The 18032-nt window shown below is 37.5% G+C and overlaps 1 protein-coding gene across 2 annotated transcripts in view; it reads right to left on the bottom strand.

The window, feature by feature from the left end:
- Positions 1-18032, bottom strand: part of fbln2 (fibulin 2) — a 39784-nt gene that overhangs the window by 17788 nt on the left and 3964 nt on the right. The window contains exons 3-6 of one of the 2 annotated variants that reach the window (XM_079483908.1): positions 6940-7042; positions 6520-6649; positions 5355-5544; positions 570-776 (exon numbers count right to left, since the gene is read on the bottom strand). In XM_079483908.1, the coding sequence (XP_079340034.1) occupies positions 570-776; positions 5355-5544; positions 6520-6649; positions 6940-7042 (630 nt within the window). The remainder of the gene's footprint in view (positions 1-569; positions 777-5354; positions 5545-6519; positions 6650-6939; positions 7043-18032) is intronic. The other variant, XM_079483909.1, reaches the window with a different exon arrangement.

Here is an 18032-nt window from a genome sequence, read left to right as displayed (position 1 = left end):
AAGAGCCGTGTAAGGCTTGAATACATTTGACTATTTCTTTAATTTATGATTAATATTAGATAGTTGTGACTGCGCTCTGTGCTATTATAATGGGATGATTCACTGACTCATCGTGAAAACATCCTCAGTTTTATGTATAAGCACGTACCTAAATGCATTACAAACTCCCAGTATAAAGAATGAGGTGATTTTAAATTCAGGTCATGCACATAATGTAGATATGATGTTAGGCAGTAAGAAGATGAATTTCATTGAGTAATGCAGGGCTGATAGTGAGTGTTTTGTTGTGAATAACGATGAGGCTTACATATGCAGAGACATCGGCAGAATCAGGATAACATAAACCTTCTTGTGCATGGATTTTAATTTAAGAAAAAATCTTAAAACGAATCTTCATACAGTTTCTTACATCTATAGGAAAATCCTTCCGGTTTAAAACAGCCTTTCTACAGAATAGAGATTTAGGGTGTACCTGACTGAATGAAAAAGATAATCTATTCCCAATTTATGAATCAAACACGCAAGTTTTGTTCTGTATACAAAGAGTTATTACAGCCGTGTGATATTACCTGGCACACAGGTGCGTGCGTCCTGCAGGAGCGTGTATCCAGGGTGGCAGACACACAGGTAGGATTCGTGAGTATTGATGCAGGCATGATGGCAGTTTGCCCCAAACCTCTGGCACCTGTCTTCATGCTCTAAATCCTCCAGTGAATTTGCAGCAGGATCCACTTCTCCAACAGACAGCGCTTGCTTTGGGAACTGACTGTCTGACACTGTGAAAGAGATGTTGTAAATTTAAATCTGCGAAGATTTTGGCAAACATTAAAACGGCTTCCTGCATATCGGGTGCAGTACACTAACCTTTGAGTTTTTCACAGACTGGTAATATCTGACAACAATACTGTTGTTTACACTAAACTATATCTGCAAATAATAATAATAATAATAAAATGATAAGAAATATCCTGCCAAACATTAAAGATGTTAATTATCTAATCTCTTACATTGGTTTCTAAACCAATGATTATTGAACAATAGATGAAGTTATTAGATTATAATTATTAAATTAGATGCCAATTGTTTGTTAACGTTAGAGCTTAAAAGTGCATTTTGCTAAGTTTTCAAGTTAATAGGGTTAATATTCTATTTATTGTTTTTTAATCTAGCTTTTCTCAATATTACTTCTATGAACATCAAAGTGTCTCTAATGAATGTTCTCATTACTTCAAGGGTAATCCAGATGTCAACCAGACCGACAACTGCTCCCTTATAAACTTTACATCTATTAAATCTACATTGCAGACAACACCTGCCATTCCACCTCCACCAGCTGTCCCTGCCCCGCCCTCAATATTCTCCATCTGCCAATCACATTTAATCAATCCCAAACCCATAGTCGCCCAGAAAGCAACTGATAGAGTAAATGAGCACTCTTTCCAACATCGCGCACCAATTTGGCAAGAAGCTCCAATGACTTGGCAATTAACGTCTGGTTAAACAAAATAAACAGGCTCAGCTTCACCTTACACCGCAAACTGGCGTAAAGTAAATATTTCTCACAGTCATTAACTGAATGTAGATGCTATGAAGGGGTGAGAGAGATTAAACATTTCCGTTATAATTAATCACGGTATGGGTGTGAGATGGCAGGGGGCTTGAGAAAGCATCCCTCACGAAAATAATTACCATTTTCCAATCGCTTAAACATTTAATGCTACAGAGAGAGAGCACACGCAGTTAAGGATAGTGTCCTGAAATGGAGGCAATTTAATTGGAACTATTTTAAGGGGGCTATAATCTGTCTGTGCACGGATATGAGACCAGTCCTAATATATTGACACAGCTATAACTAATCTCACCTTGCCTCAGGATATCAGGTAGGCACTTTAGATGAAGCAAGGCTTCGGGCCAATGATGTGCTTGTTGAGAGATGGCAAGAGGTAAAGTCTGGGTTGTATGTCTCATTTAAAAGGGCGAAGGACCCCGGTTCATTGACTTGGGCTTGGCTAATAACAGTGGGAGCTGAGCAATGAACGTCTGCCATTAGAACGATATGGCACTCTGCCAGGCAGGGTAAAAGATTGAAAGCCAAACTCTTAAAAAGTTTATTCAGCTATTATCAACATAACCTCCATTTTATTACGCAGGGGACACTGGGACCAATTGTAAAATAATATATATTTTTTCACAGACTAATACAGTGCAGATCTACCTTCAAAAGTTTGCTAAAAGAAACATTGCTGCTGTCCTTCTAAAACCCTGTGTCTGCATATTATGCTCCTTATTTCATGAATTTTTAGCTTGTTGCTATAAATCATGTTAGGTCACCCTTTATGTTTGTCACTGGGTTTTGCAAATATCTAATCAATAAAAGTTATTAAAAAGTGCTTGTGAACTTGTGCACAGTGCTTTTTTTCTATTTCCTGAAAATAACGTATTTGGACATCCGAGGTTTCGGAAGGACAGCGGCGATATCCAGCATACATAACTGTCTCATTAGTGGACTTAATAATAAAAAGATCATAATACTTAATTTAATAAAAGAGTACAACTAGGAAAAAATATATTATCTATATAATATCACTGCTTTAAAACATATTATTACTGAAAGGATTTGACCTTTTTGGTTTTAATGCTTCAGCTGTCATGAATAATGTATATTTAAAGCAGACGACTTGGAATTATACCTTATCTGAAATAAGCCAAATCACTACAAACCACAAGAGATGTGTTAATGATTCTTCATCAATTTTTCATCAATTGATGATCGAATGGTCTTTCAATAGGTAAATTCTTTTTTATTTCCTAACTATCGTTACTATTGCCCCTCACCTTACAGCCATGATAAAATGTAATCACAACAACGACCTGTATAGTATACCAGTAACACACTCGCATCCTTCATTAATGGGATAGTTCACCCAAAAATTTTACTTCTGTCAATTACTGACCCTAACTTGTATGACTTTCTTTCTTCTGCACAAAACAAAATAATATATTTTAAAGAACGTTAGTAAGCAAACAACGGCAGTACCTATTGACTTGCATTGGTTTTGTGTCTACACAGTAGAAGTGAATGGGTACCACAATTGTTCGGTTACCAATATTCTTCAAGATTTGTGTGTATTGCGAAAGAAAGTAAGTCATACAAGAGGTTGAGTAAATGTGATGCCATCTGGGAAAACCCAACACAATTTTGACACCATATGAAAGCTGGGTTCAGACCCTGTCCAAAGCTTTTTTCTTTTTTTATGGCGCTATGATGATTTCAGGAACGAAATTTGGAGAAAGTTGGTTTAAAGTTAGGTGATGCAAATCAAAGCACAACAGTCAAGTATCACAAGTAAAAGTCACTTTACAGTGGTAATAACTGATAACAATTGAATAAAAAAACATTTCCTAGTCTTGAAGTCCATAAAAATACTTTATAAAACCATTTGAATTAAACGAAAGTAAGGAAAACGGTGCTGGGCACACTTAAAGAACGAGAGCTCAATCAGGAGCGCTATGAGCCCTATCACTACACAAGGACACTAGCAAACATTACGAAGAACAAGGACTAAGTAGTGAAACAAGTTTTACTTTGTTTATCTTGGGCATAGTGTCTGAACGTTTGATCATCCCCTGTATGTTTTGCGATCGTGTTTCGGAGGCGGCTCGCATGTGCAGTGGACCGAAGATAACTCCCGGTGCTCCAGACGGTGAGCTTCACCATCTCACGATAATGTTGTATAAGAAACTTTGCATGCTGTAGTTTATACAGGACTGGTGGGAAATGTGCATTGATATGCCTTCATTCTTCATTATGTGGTTTACTTTGACAGATGAACTGGGGAAAGGGAAAGTTATGAGTTATTTTTGTTGGCAAGCTAGCCACAATAAATCGCTATTTTTCAGCAATAAATAAGTACCTTATCACGATATTTTAAGACATGATAGACAAAAGGTTATAGAATAATAATTGTGTGAAAGCCAAATTTTGACAAAAAATGTCATTTCAATAAAAAAATGTATGTTCCCGAAAACGTCCCAGCGCGACATCCGACAGGTTTTCCCAGATCGCATCACAAATGATGACAGAATTTTCAATTTTGGGTGAACTATCCCTTTAATTTCATCCTTTAACCAACAACATAAATACACTTTATAGAATTTAAAACAACAGCATTCAGACAGCAGCACTGGGCATAAATAAACAACAAAACAATCTCAAAATGTAAAAATTGTTACAATTGCTCCAATTGGCATTCACTACAATATCCATTTCTAAGCCTCCTCCCAGTTTAAACAATATAACATAATGCACAGACGTAACAGAAATCCAACAACACAGCAATGTTTCCATGCAAATCCCTGCAAAATTAGCTAAATTAGTCAGCTGAAACCTTTGAGACAGAAGGAAAGTTTGCTGGCATGGTCATAAGGCAACAGCCTGCACTGCCATCTGCTTCTGATTCAGGCCAGCTTGCCAGCATCTTTGTGCGTTATTACGCACGGTAACGTGACACCTGACCAATCAGCTCTGGGCATCTTTCTTTCCTCTGATCCATCAATGTCAAGGCCTCAGCCAGCAGTGTGACGAACTCGAATGTGAAACTGAAAGCCAAGGCACAGCCAAGGACTTCAGATGATTCCAAAAATGATCCAGGCTTCAAAAACAAACAAGCAAATGACAAAGAGTTGTGACTTCTGCTCTGATGTTCATTGGTAGATGTAAACTCATGTCAGTGTGATGAAGGGATAACTCGAACATTAATTTAAAGCGAATTGACTGGAGACGACCCAGGACATAATGTGGTTTAACATCCGATGGTGTGTTTCCATCGCAACACTTATTTGGCATGACGGCCGGTCTAGATCTGCTCGTCGAAATAAAATATGAACTCTCACTCACCCCGTACCTCAACCACTGGAGATCTTCCATATACTACAAGTTTAATATTGCATACCACGGGTACATACTGCTGTAAAAGCAAGATTCTTGGTAGCATAAAAGACCTAGAATTCTTTCAATGTTTACTCAACCTTTTTTTGAGAATAGCTTCAAAGATTTTGAACAGAAGTGATGGTCAAGCTTCAAAAAACTGAAAACACCCTCAAACCTCTAATTCTCACTTTAAAAATGCTTCAGAAGACAGCTTATGAATCACACGGACATCTTTTATAGCTTATTTTTTGGAAAAGGCTAAAAAAACAACAGCATACGGGCTGGGAACATGAGGCTGTATGAATAACACCCTTTGAACATGACAGTGAGTAAACAGTGACAGAATGTGAATTTTTTCCAAATAAATTCAAGAAATATGAATGTGTGGCATGTTTGAGAGTTTGTGTGTGCACATGTCTTTTACCTCTCTTAGGAGTAGCAGTCGGCTCCGGCCTCTCTTTTTTCTTCAACGTGGGGGGAGAAAGTCCCTCCTCTCCATCCTCGCAGCACGCGAGGAACACGTGTCCACACGGGTAGCTAAGGTACCGATGCGCATTACAATCTTTGCCTGCCCTGTGCAAACGCAGACCCAAAGCGCAGCAGCTGCAGCAGTCCTATAAGTCAAACAACCAGACGGAGATGGAAATACATTCAGTGCGGAAGTTTGCAGCTGTGTTGTATTACATTGTTCACAAGAGTAAATCATTTCAGTTAATTAAGCACATGTCTTGCACTTGTGAGTAAAAGGCCTGATGAAGTGGTTCTCAGATGTTACATAGGCATGGTGACTCAACACAGTGCCAAAATCCAAATTGTTTATTGTACGAATGTAAACAAAAAGCAAACATTGCTATTTGAAATATTTATCTAATAAAAGTATGTGCAGTATATAGACCACTTTGCAAGATGTAAACACGGGGCTAGCAGCACTTCTGGTTAATATTTGTATAACATATTTATTTGTATAATTAATTATATATATTATAATATGTCAAAAAAATGTAGGATGTCCATTTGAATTAGTCTATTTTTATTGTATTTATTTAACATTTTATATTTATTAGAGTTTGACTCTTCATAGATTGTATTTTGGGTAGAATACTAATAAAATAGGTCGATAAATAAAAGAGAACATAATTGGTTTCACGTTAACCTTCCAAAAAGGTTCAAATGGTTAAGAATTGTAAACAAAATAAACCGTATCGAAAGACTAACGTTTACATTATATAACAACACCACTGAGATATTGGGAATATTGTAAATCACTGTAAAAAAACGGACACTGTAACACTCCAAAACAAATCGTACTGAAACTTATAAGACTATAAAAATTCATACAAATTAATCACTTCATAAATGTCTTTAGATCCCTTTGAAAAGAAAAACCTAGTTTCAATCCTTACTTTGCACAGTTATAAAGTTATTTGCATGCCTTTATTTGTATTTAAGCATTGTTGAGCCTCTGCTATCCACAAACCCTATCAGAACACACCACTGGTCAATGCAACTTGTTTTCTTCTGTATTGGTACTTCATAACTTGTCACTTAGATAATGAATGTCTCAGTTTTCTTTTGGCTAAGAGTTGTACCTTATGAGAGTCGTCTCCGCAGGGTGAGCTGTTTCCTTCCTCACACACCTGTCCAGCTTTCGCTGCATTTACGCCAGCCTGACACCTGCTCTCCCTCAGAGCACCTGAACAGCATTGCTTCTGGAGAACACTTGCATAAAACAGAAGAAATACACATGTTAAAACATGTCATATGCAATACTAAAACACACTTTCTTGAATCTAATTCAGTTAGAATAAACGGTTTGCAAAGCCTTTTAAATGATTGGATGCATTTGACCAATCGGAGAAACCTTTCCCATCTCAATTGCATTACACAGGGTCGAGAAATCACAGACTGCATTCACTGAACGCTGGGAAGTTCATGCTGTTTGTTTATTTAAAGTATTTAAAGGAATTGTTTACAAAATACAAATGCATTGAAAAGGTTAACCAGCTTACCTGCACACAGAGCTGATGTCTTCTGATATCACAGGCATAAAGTTGCAATGCTGATTCTCCTCTGCCCATTTCTGTCCAGCCGCACAACATCTTTCTATCGAACCTGAAGCCAACAACACAGTAAGCATTCTGTGAAACATCTGACACAATGTTTTTATAATCCAGACGGAAGGGAGATTACAGCAAACGCTTTTCTAACCAGAAAGTCAGGCTGACAGAAATATTAGCATTGATAGAACGCAAGCCTGCGATGAAGCCCAACTTGGATTTATAGAAAAGCCATAAAAGACCTTGCCTGCAGTACTTTGTACAGAGAAAAAGAAAACTGATGCGAAATGGGACAATAAAACAAACAATCCTGGTATGTACAGTACATCATCACATGTGTCGTTATGAACCGAGTCAGCCTTTAAATCTTTAACAAGTACCAAATTCAGGACCAATTTCGATAAGCAATTCAAAGTAAATTCAAGGAGCCTTTCTGCCTGATCTTTTGAACAAATTGTAGGATTCATGATATAGTACAAAACAAGAATTCAGTAATGACTCATTTGAAACTCTTGTAATTTTGAATAATTCATCCCTCAGCGAGAATGATGCACTGAATCTAATTAAGCTTACAAAACCAGCGTGGCATGAACACCATAGAAATACATTCTCAAAAATTCAGCTTTGCACCGACATGCTGTGTATCAGCCAAATGCATTTTATATGATTATAACCAATTACTTATGAGCACAGAGGGTAAAGAAATGTAAAGGGGGCTTGATAACTCTTTTCCCTAAATTCCTCAAACGTCTTTTCAAGCCGGTTATTTCCTGCCAGCCTGCGAGGATGTCATAAAATGGGCTTGCTTAGATGTGACCCTTAAAACCGAGTAAATACAACCAGACACTCTCATAATCTATGAATGTGCTTTGAAGTACCAAACATCTGAAAAGATCTGATTATAAAATCACTTCGGCAGTGACACAAGAGGCTCTCGGGCGCTCCGGGCCTCCTGGAGCGCTTGACTGAGGTCACCGGCTGCTGTACCAGCTGAACTCCTGAACTTTGTGATAAATGTCCATCTGTTCTAAACATCTCACACAATAGCGCCTTAAGTTATACGTAGCTAATCAGTGGACAGACACACCGGTAAACAGAGAAAGGAGATTGGAACGCCTGCTTGATACCTTAATATTAAAACCACTACAACATACAAACAAAGTTGTTCAAATACATCAAATCCACATGAAATCTGTCCCTGCTGAACTCAGAAGAAAGTTCTTTAGATGTCCTCAGAAATCACGACGCCTGTCAATTAAAACGTTCTTCAAATCATCCATCTCTTGTGTGTTCAATTATTCAATATTTTGGCTGATTTGATTATGCTTGCAGCTGGCAAAACCAGAGTATTTTAACATTCTTTAACACCATGTTTAAATTCACTTACTATCTTACACAGTGCAAAAAACCTGGAGATTCCGTCTGGGCTGTAAACTCAAAAGTAATGATGCATGGAGCATCAGACATTCTAGATTTTTAATGTCAAAGTCAGATGAGGCATCAACAATGGGTCACCAAAACCCTTCATGGCTTTAGATGTATAATTCAGAGAAAAACACTATAAACGGTCTCAAATCAGCCTGTACAGCATTACAACAAAAACAACCCAGAGAGAAAACAAAAGGATCTCCCAGCAATCAACTAGAAAAACTTCCCTGCTTTCCTGTTTAACTTTCAAAGCGATAAATGTGATTGAAGCCCTTTTTTATGACTCTCAAATCATGTATTTGGAAATGTTTATTTGTGCATGGGTAATAGGTTGCGCTCTGAATTCAATGGATGTCATTTTATGACACTATAAAAGCAGGAGAGCTTGAGTGATGATTCAGAGCAGTTGAATGACTGTCAGATGTTTGTACAAGTTTCTCTATAACAAATATTAGGAACATTTAACGTTGACGCTACAAATGAATGGTGAAAGGTGCAAGGACACGTTACAGAAAATGTAATACGTTTTGCATGAAGCCTAAAACTTTGCTTTTAATTACAACATCTCTTTCAAGGACTTTCCTTCCAACAGCCTGAATTTTAAGAAGAGTATTCAAAAGATCAGATCGTTCTTGGTATGTATCATGCTGTTCTGTAAATCTCAAGGTTTTGTCACACATGTTGAGAAATGCTAATGAATATGTGGTGCGCAAACAAAACTCACTGCCATTCTTCTGTTAGATCTGCATTAGGTCATCTGTAAAGCAGATGGTTACAAAACAAAGAGCTCTTCAATATCTTCAAAAACTGCCTTTTTTTCTGCAGACGGTCAACAAACATCTGCAGGATCAAGGTAATTTTTTGAAAGCTTTTGTTTAAAACAAGTTTGTAGTTTCATGACATCAGAAAGCAACGTTATGTGGAATTTTTTTGGTGATACAATCATTAAGTTGGGTTAAACCTATATTCTGTTACTGCACATTCAAGGTCCCTAATATTTTTTTTATCTTCTTAAAAGCATTCATGGCTCACTAGAGCACAATGACATGAACTTGAGATCAGAAGTTGAATTCCGGTTATGATATGACCCTTAAATTACTCATAGGGTCACATTTTGACCTTAAAGCACAATTATCTGAACTTTCTGGGGGGCTAAGCTGAGAAGCTTTGACCTTAACCCTCAAAGTCATCCACATATTCCTTATTCCCACGGCAAGCATTGTTCAGAAACAACGGACGTTAAATGAGCAGAACATTTATGTACAAATTGGATCTTTCCTTTCCAGATTAAGTGAGGAAGTGCAATGTTTCTGGGAGTGTGTTAGAAAGGACAAAACATGAAGAAACATCATATTTATCTTTAAGGTTGACTGTACTCTGTATCATACAAAAAAGGCTATACATCCTGTTCATCAGCAAAACTGTATTTCAAGAAAATTTACATTTCTTCTCTGACCTTAACCAAGGTACTATGGAATTATACACAGTCTGTCGGTTCTAGCTAGGCCCAGATGGATTCTGCAGACTCTTTGAATTTCCGGATTTTGGTGGAAATCTGTGGAATTGATATACAGATGGTAAAAACCCTTTCGAGTAGCTAAACCATTAGAAAGCCAGGCAAGAATATTGTATTAACAAAGAGGGGCGAGAATATACAGATTTTAGCATTTGACAGATGTTGCCAAATTTTGTTTTCTGCAAGTAACATTTCACTTGGGCCTGCTTCAAACACTAAGAATGACAGCTATTTAAATTGTTTAAAAATATGATACACCGAGACTAAACATAAATGTCACTTCACGGGAGTGAAACTGAACACCCCGTTTGCAACATATCAGACCCATTGACAAATACATTCCCAATCCCCAACATTGGCCCATTAACAAAGTATATCACTTTGACGTAAAGTACTGGAGGGCTTCAAACATTGCTTTTCATTTCTGGCTGCATTAAAAACCAGGCCCCTAAATGTACATTTTCCATGTTCTTCTAAATGTGCAGCACACTTGAACCCTACTTACTTTTTAATAAACAATATCTATGAACTCAGCGATTTGAACAGTGCCTGAAGCCTTTCAATTTTAAGCGAGCGTGCAGAGACGCTCTGGGCTCATGAATGAAAATCGAATCTTTAAAATTAGCAGGCTTATTCTCACATTACCCCTGTTGAGCGCTCTCCATTTTAGTTTTTTTTAAAGTCAACTATTGGAAAAGGACTATTCAAACTGAAACAGGTTAGAAAAAAATAACAGCGAAAAGGAATACTTTACTGTGAAAATTTGCCCTGAACCTAATTTAAAAAAACTAAATCAACTCTTTTCCCATCATTATAATAATCGGCAATAGGAATGATACGTTCATGTTTTGCCTTTTATTTTAGAGCCATCTCTTAATGTTAACAGTGTGAATTCCTGTCCAGCTGTTAATGCCTTGTTATATTCTCGTTATTCTAGCTAAAATTTTATTCCTGGCTGACCAAAAAGCCTCCTGTGATCATTAAAAAAACCTTATACCCAAAATAATTTGATCTAATTAAATTTAGCAGATAAAAGCAACCCGGAGAAAAAAATTCAATCGCTAACGTCTTATAGTACAATACATTTAGCAGCTCTAAAACAATATCAAACTCAGCATCACCCACTCCCGTCATTCTTCCATCAAGACGCCCTTTTCTAATCACACTAAAAGCCTACAAAACAGATGCATAATGCATTTCAAAAGACAATGGACTCCCAGAATTTGTTGTTTAAACTCTACATAAAGTCCTTTGTTTAACAAGTCTAATCTCTTGCAGTGACCTGCATCCCCATCCGGTTCTACACACTCCATCAAGTTGTTCGCGTCTCGTAATCTATCACTCTCAGGCGCATGTCAACAATTCTCATGCGTACAAAAGAAAAACATTCAGGAAGGAGGCGGAGGTAAACAGGGATGTGTCAGAGACTCTCTCCTTTCTACTTATATGAAGTAGCACAAAGAGGAATTAGTTTGGACTCCTGCATTCCAGCACTTGCATTCCAGGTCAAGTCATTTCCTATTGTGCTAACTTATATCACCATAACACCGCACTCTGTAACACTGAACTACGTAAATGCAAGAATCCAAGAACTGGAGAGCATTCTAGCCACCCCCATTTCTATATGATATTCTACCTTATGTACTGTAAAGACCGTTTCATCGGACGTGCGCAAGCTTGACCTCCAGTTAAATTCCGGTTTGTTTGGCTAGTGTCTAATAATATATAATGTTTTATGATTTAATACAATATAGTGATTTTTTTTATTTTGTTGTATGTTCATTTTTTTAAATAAACAATTTGTTGAATGGGTCCTATAGTTCGGTCACATTTAAAGAAACCGCATGGTACATTGACATCGAGCCTGAAGTCGAAATTAGAGAGACTTAGCCAAGTATCGGTTCTTCTCACTTTCTTTTGAGTGTTATCAGAAATAATCTACATTGTACAAAATGATTCATGGCCAAAGTAAATATGGCTCAATATAATAGGCTGATTTTACTCAGTTTTGCACATTCATTAATTTCTTGCTTTAGGCCTAAATGTTACAAAATATGTTGAGATTGCGGTTTGCTTAAAGGAATGAGTAAACACAGTCTTTTTTAGTAAAGTCGCATGAATCTGGTTATTAGTCAATTTGACAAATTTTGCACAATTTGGTTAGATCATGTGACGCAGAACTTGACTGACTTAAATTCAAGAGCATTGGCGGCCATTTTCTTAAAATCTGTTATGTGTGAGGTGTGACTCAAGGACAGAGGACCTAGACGCAGACAGCGGGTGGGGGGTTAACGATTTATTAACAAAAGACAAATCAAAAACACACGAGGGGGTAAAATACAAAGGACAAGGTAAAAAATGGCAGAGTGACAGGAGCACGGACTACACTGGATTGGACAAGACTAAAGATAAACATTGCCATTAGGTACAAATAACTGGCCTAAACTGCACTAAACTCAAACAGGAACTCACCACATGAAACTAAACGAAACAGCACAAGACAGAAAACACGGGGCATTAAGTAAGGGATCAAATCAAGAGGGAGCAGTTGTAGGGCATGAAATCAATAACAATCAATAAAGCAGACGAGACCGAAGAGAGTGTGTGTATGCACTTCTAACGTGAATATATGTTAAACCTTCGATACGCGAGCTCCTTGAAAACTTCTCACATGCTGATACTTCATCATTACGAGATGTTGAGGTTATAAAGTCATCTACTTTTCTCTAAACCTCTATACTGTATAGTAAACAAAACCTTTTGTTAGTTTATGGATTGTTGTAGATAAAGGTTTGCTGGGAGGGCCATTGTTTCACATCGATGGTAAAGATTAAAATCTTAATTGCTTTTGAAACAACTCTGCTCAAAGCACTTGAGTGATTTCCAGGTATGATTGCCAAAACAGACATTTACTTTCCAATACAACACTCCTACAGAACAAGTCAAACTTTGGTATGAATGTGTGTGAAATTGGCACTTTAACAAACATTCGCCATATTCTCACTCCTTGACTGTGACATTATTCACCTCAGAAATCTCATAGTATTTTAAATTCCCTGCTTGAGAGACTCTTGAATATGTTCTCTTTTAGAAAGAGTCATGGCTGCTTTTCTACACCAGACTGTCAGCTCAACTCCGAATAGAGAATTGCTGCTCCACCTCACATATTTCATTGAGCATCAGGGTGAACAAAAAGAAAGAGAGGTGAAGATAGAAAAAAGGGTGATTTCTCAAGGACAGTAAAGCAGTGGCAGGAACCCAAACACATTCTCATATTTCCTACAACATTGCCTCATAGGATGGGAGGCTGTTTTTCTGAGCAGAAGCACACGATTGGTCAATTTTCGTATGTTGTTCCATGGATGTCCACGTTTGATGGAGACCGTCATTGGAAGGTTGCGAATATACGGATTGCTGTAAAAAAATTCTCAAGGTTTTGACGGCATTGTAGGCTCGTAGGGATTGAGAAATCACTCCTGCTGAGAAAGCAGCACCCAGTCGCTTGCCTCTAAGCTCTAAGGCAATAACTGTCACTTTTCACCCATTTTATGTAATGATGTAAAGTATTCACACCGTGACTTCAAATTATCCTGGCACACTAGGAAAAAGGCAAGGAATATAAAGGGTCTATTATATTTTTTCCTAACTTTAAAAGGCCATGACTTTTTTTCAACAAATATAGTATATAAAGAATATGCAGCTTGTATATTACACTGATCTTTTTACCTAAAGTGACTTGGTCCAATGTTAAATTTTTTGGTAGATCTACTAAAAGACAGCAATATAATATACATAACTATGTCTTCAGGGGTGTATAAAGACCTTACATAATGAAGGTTTATATTTTTATTACTTTAAAGTGAGCTATTTCTATCTACATACACCACATGTCCCCTTACATAGAATTCACCATGTTGTTTCTACAGTAGCCCAAAACGGACAAACTGCTCAACAGAGCGCATTTCGTAAATACATTATCTCCTTCGGCAAAGAAGTAAAAATGTGATGACATCATATTTCTGTGTCAGCCACCGTAGTGCAAAAGGGGGGGTGGAGTGAGCCGTTGGTTGCAATTTGCAACCTCACCGCTAGATGCTACTAAATTTCATACACTGGACCTTTAAAATGTGTGATCTTTACATACTGACCCCATGACCTTTGTGTTGCAAGCTTAATGATCTAGCCATTTCCTTTACATGACACACCCCTAACCAAACCACATTTCCCAACTCGGATGACACAAGACAATAGCATGATGACTAGGTCCCGGCCCTGTCCAATGTGAATAGAATAATCACTTCAATCTCTCTCTCTCTCACAAAACACAAACCCTACATAGTTGTTCCACAAACGGCCTCTGACGTCCTGTAATATTTATCACATACAAGACGGATTGAACTCATGTCTGACATCCACCGACTCTGACCACACTGATGTCTTTTGTGTAATATTGTGATGTGCTGATATGTTGCTGATGGTGCTGGAGTCTTTGTTGGACAATCAATCTCTGAGGTCTGAGTCCTCTGGAAATAAAACACTAACTGTATGCGGCTTGGGTCCATCTTTGATGAGAAACGATTGATGGCTCGTGTCTGTGGGATACTGATGTGTTTACCTCTACATCATTCAGCTTTTGTTGACAGGCAGACATTTCTCTACCAGAAAACATTGTTTTTTTTGGATGTTAAAATACTTCTGTTCCAATTAAACAAAGGAGTGAAGAAACAAACAAAATACAGTAAAAGTAAAATCTAACCTGTTATTAGCATCTCTAAAACCTGGTACACTGTCAGTTTTCAAACTACCGAGGCAAAAAAATACCCTATTCCTGAACCTTTTTTATTACATCCTCACAGACAGAAGGATGTAATCTGATTCACAGATGATTATAAAAACCATCACCAGAAATTTACATTGGGAAGAAAACAGGCTTTTAGGTTGACGGAAGGAATATGACATGCATGAGGATCTCTGCCATTTATCTTACCGCAGAGACCCATATTTTTAAAGATGCAGAGAGCATCCATTAGCTACAATGATCTGTTTGTCCAATTCCATATGTTTTGGACTTGGACTTAAACACAAAGGCCATTCATCTAAAAAACGACTGACGTCTCAGACATACTCTGCTTCTCCACATGGAATAAAATCTTTCTGGCGTGAGCTCTCGAAGAAAGCAGCCAATGTGATTGAAAGATCTTTCTGTCTTTCTAGTGCTAACATTTGTTAAAAGCCCAAAGGAAATATTTGAATACTACATTTAATTGTTATATTGTGATATATGGGCATGTGAGGCTATGTAAGTAAGGGTATGTGCTTAAGTGAGTGTGCATGAAATGTCATGATTCTGCCTGTTCTTGTCTTGATTTTCTGGTCTAGGGGCAGAATCATGACAGACCCACATGTTTTATGTGGAGAGGAACATATTATGGTCAATCAGGACATAATATGCGTTCTCTCCTGTCTCGTCATTTGGCCCTGCCCCTCTCGTTTCTAGTATAGCTCTCCTCCTGTGTCGCATTACCCACACCTGCCCATCGTTATCTCCTTTGTTAGTCTCCCTATACAATACCCTCTTGTCTATTGTCTTGTGCTCGTTGGTTGTACGTGTTCATGTATCCGGCCCTGTCTGGACTGTTCATGTTTCCTGACAATCCTATTGAGTGTTTGCTAGTCTTGTTGAGTGTTTAGTTTTCAGTTGGTATCTTGTTTAGTAGTGTTTTCCCCATCGAGGGTGTTTATATTTTGTTCCTGTTTTATTAGTTATTAAAGTCTATTCGTTAACCCCTTCATCCCTGCTGCCTGCGCTTGGGTTCTCCCTTACCAAATCGTGACATGAAAGGGATAGATCACCCCAAAATGCATTTATTTACCCTCATTTCATTCAAAACCGGCATTTAAAGACTTTTTTCTGTGGAACACAAAATATATTTTGGACAAATCTCTTAGTGGTTTTATGTCTATACAATGGAAGTAAGTAAGTGTCATCCTTGAGGAGTCGTGCCCTTATCATTATCTCAGTATGACTTTGACTCCCTTAACTGTTAAATGTGAGGCTAGATGCATTTGAATGAGAAGTAAGGATCACAAATCACTGCATTCTACTGGCAGTAAACATTTTGAAGCAAAAGAGGATATCACCAACAACACTAAAGTTATCCATGTTCAGGCATGTTCAGGCAACATGAAGGGCTCACCTTTAATAAATGCCTTGGTTCAGAATATCTGTCTGATAAATATAATTTCACAGCATGACCTCTCAGAAATATCTCCTCAAACACGTGTTCTTCATTTTTTAAATGGTTAAGCATTTTATAGGACCTTTAAATCAGGTTTCCCAACCATTTCGTTTAAATTCAGCTATGTAACAAAATCACAAAAATCTATTTGCTGTTTTTGTATATAGCTTAAAGTGATATTTCACCCACAAAAATAAAGAAAACCTGTCATCATCTACTCACGCTCTTATCATTTCAATCCTTTATGATTTTCTTTCGTACGCAGAACCCAAAAGAAGATATTTTGAAGAAAGTTGGTAACTGGACAGCGCTGGCACCATTCACTTCTATTGTATGGACTAATGCAAGTGAATGGGTGCCAGTTAACATTCTTCCAAATATCTTTGTGTTCTGCAGAAGAAAGAAAGTCATAAAGGTTTAAAAATGACACGTGGGTGAGTAAATGATGGCCGAATTTTCATTTTTGGGTGAACTATCACTTTAATATTAATGTGAAGTAAAGAAATATACAGCTGTCTTTATATGACTTCTCTGTTTTTGATTTGGCCTTTTCAATATCCTCTACAGAAACTATTAAATTGTAACATGAAAACAAAATTGAAATATTGGAATGCTCAAATGTGCGCATAAACGTGGTTTGAAATAAGTGATTTGATTCAAAACTTTCCATCACTTTTGTCCATTGCAAAATCTGCATTTTCATTGAGTTCCAGATTATCAGTCTCCCACAGAATTTATCTCTCATCACCATAGCAGACATTTATAGTTTTGATGCATCATGCAAAACAGACATTTTCAGCTAGACTCTCTGACTTCAAATTCAACGCACATGTTGGTAAAGCCTGTATTAACTTCTTCCCTGCCAAACATATTATCAGAACTGTACCCTTTCACTTTCCCTGATTATCGCACTCGTGCAATGCGGAGAGGCAAAATGTTGAGAGCTCCAAGTGTCTCTATCCGGTGTGAGCTGTTTATTTTGAGCAATGGCCAACTGGCGTCCTGCAAGATAACTAATTCCCCTGCTTATCAAACTAATTGTTCTAGGTTGTCTTTTAGTTTGAGTAGCCTTGTCACAATAATCTGTACTGACCTATCCAGACTTTACTCTTGCTATTATCATTTATCAGGGAACTTGCTTAAGTGAGAGTGTGAGCTTTGCCAAATCTGTTTAGGGCAAAGTGTTGGGGTTGGGACTGTTATTTTGTTTCGGTTAATGGAACAGCAAAAGCATTTTTTATTTGGAGATACTGTATACTGACCCTGCCCAGACGATGAATGCTCAGGCAAGACAAAATATTGTGACTTGAGCACCGAACAATGAAAAACGATAACAGATTGAGTTATCCGATCCCTTAGAAAAGGGTAACGTCTATCATAGTAAAATTCTAAAACAACCTTCATTTTCTTCGAACAAAACAGTTTCTTATCTCTTATGATCTTGGGTTGTAAAATATGACAGAAAAATGCTCTTCATACAATTATATCACACAAGTTACTGTATGGGGTTCACTCCCACAGCACACAATTACTTTCCGATTTTTCTTGCCTCCTTCTGAATTTATAAAACATCTGAATGCACATTTCAACAAGCATTATTTAGCAGGCATGTAAACGCATCAAGTTACCATTGTGCCTCTTTTAAAGGCCCAGTCAAATATTTCACAGTTCCAGCACCAGTCAAGACGAATTACTGTACGCAAAACAAACCCCACATAAACACCTTACGGTTCAAAGTCCCAAGCCATTTTCCACTCAATGGTGTGTTTATACCTAGCCATGTTTTTTTGCTAATTGAAACTTTGAACGTGTTGATAGACACAAAGGTGATGTGTGGTGTGTGAGTGAATATGATGACTGAA

This window comes from Barbatula barbatula, assembly GCF_947034865.1.
Source record: "Barbatula barbatula genome assembly, chromosome: 20".
Classification (NCBI taxonomy): domain Eukaryota; kingdom Metazoa; phylum Chordata; class Actinopteri; order Cypriniformes; family Nemacheilidae; genus Barbatula; species Barbatula barbatula.
Note: the sequence above shows the minus strand (reverse complement) of the source record. Positions and strands in the feature narration are given on the sequence as shown.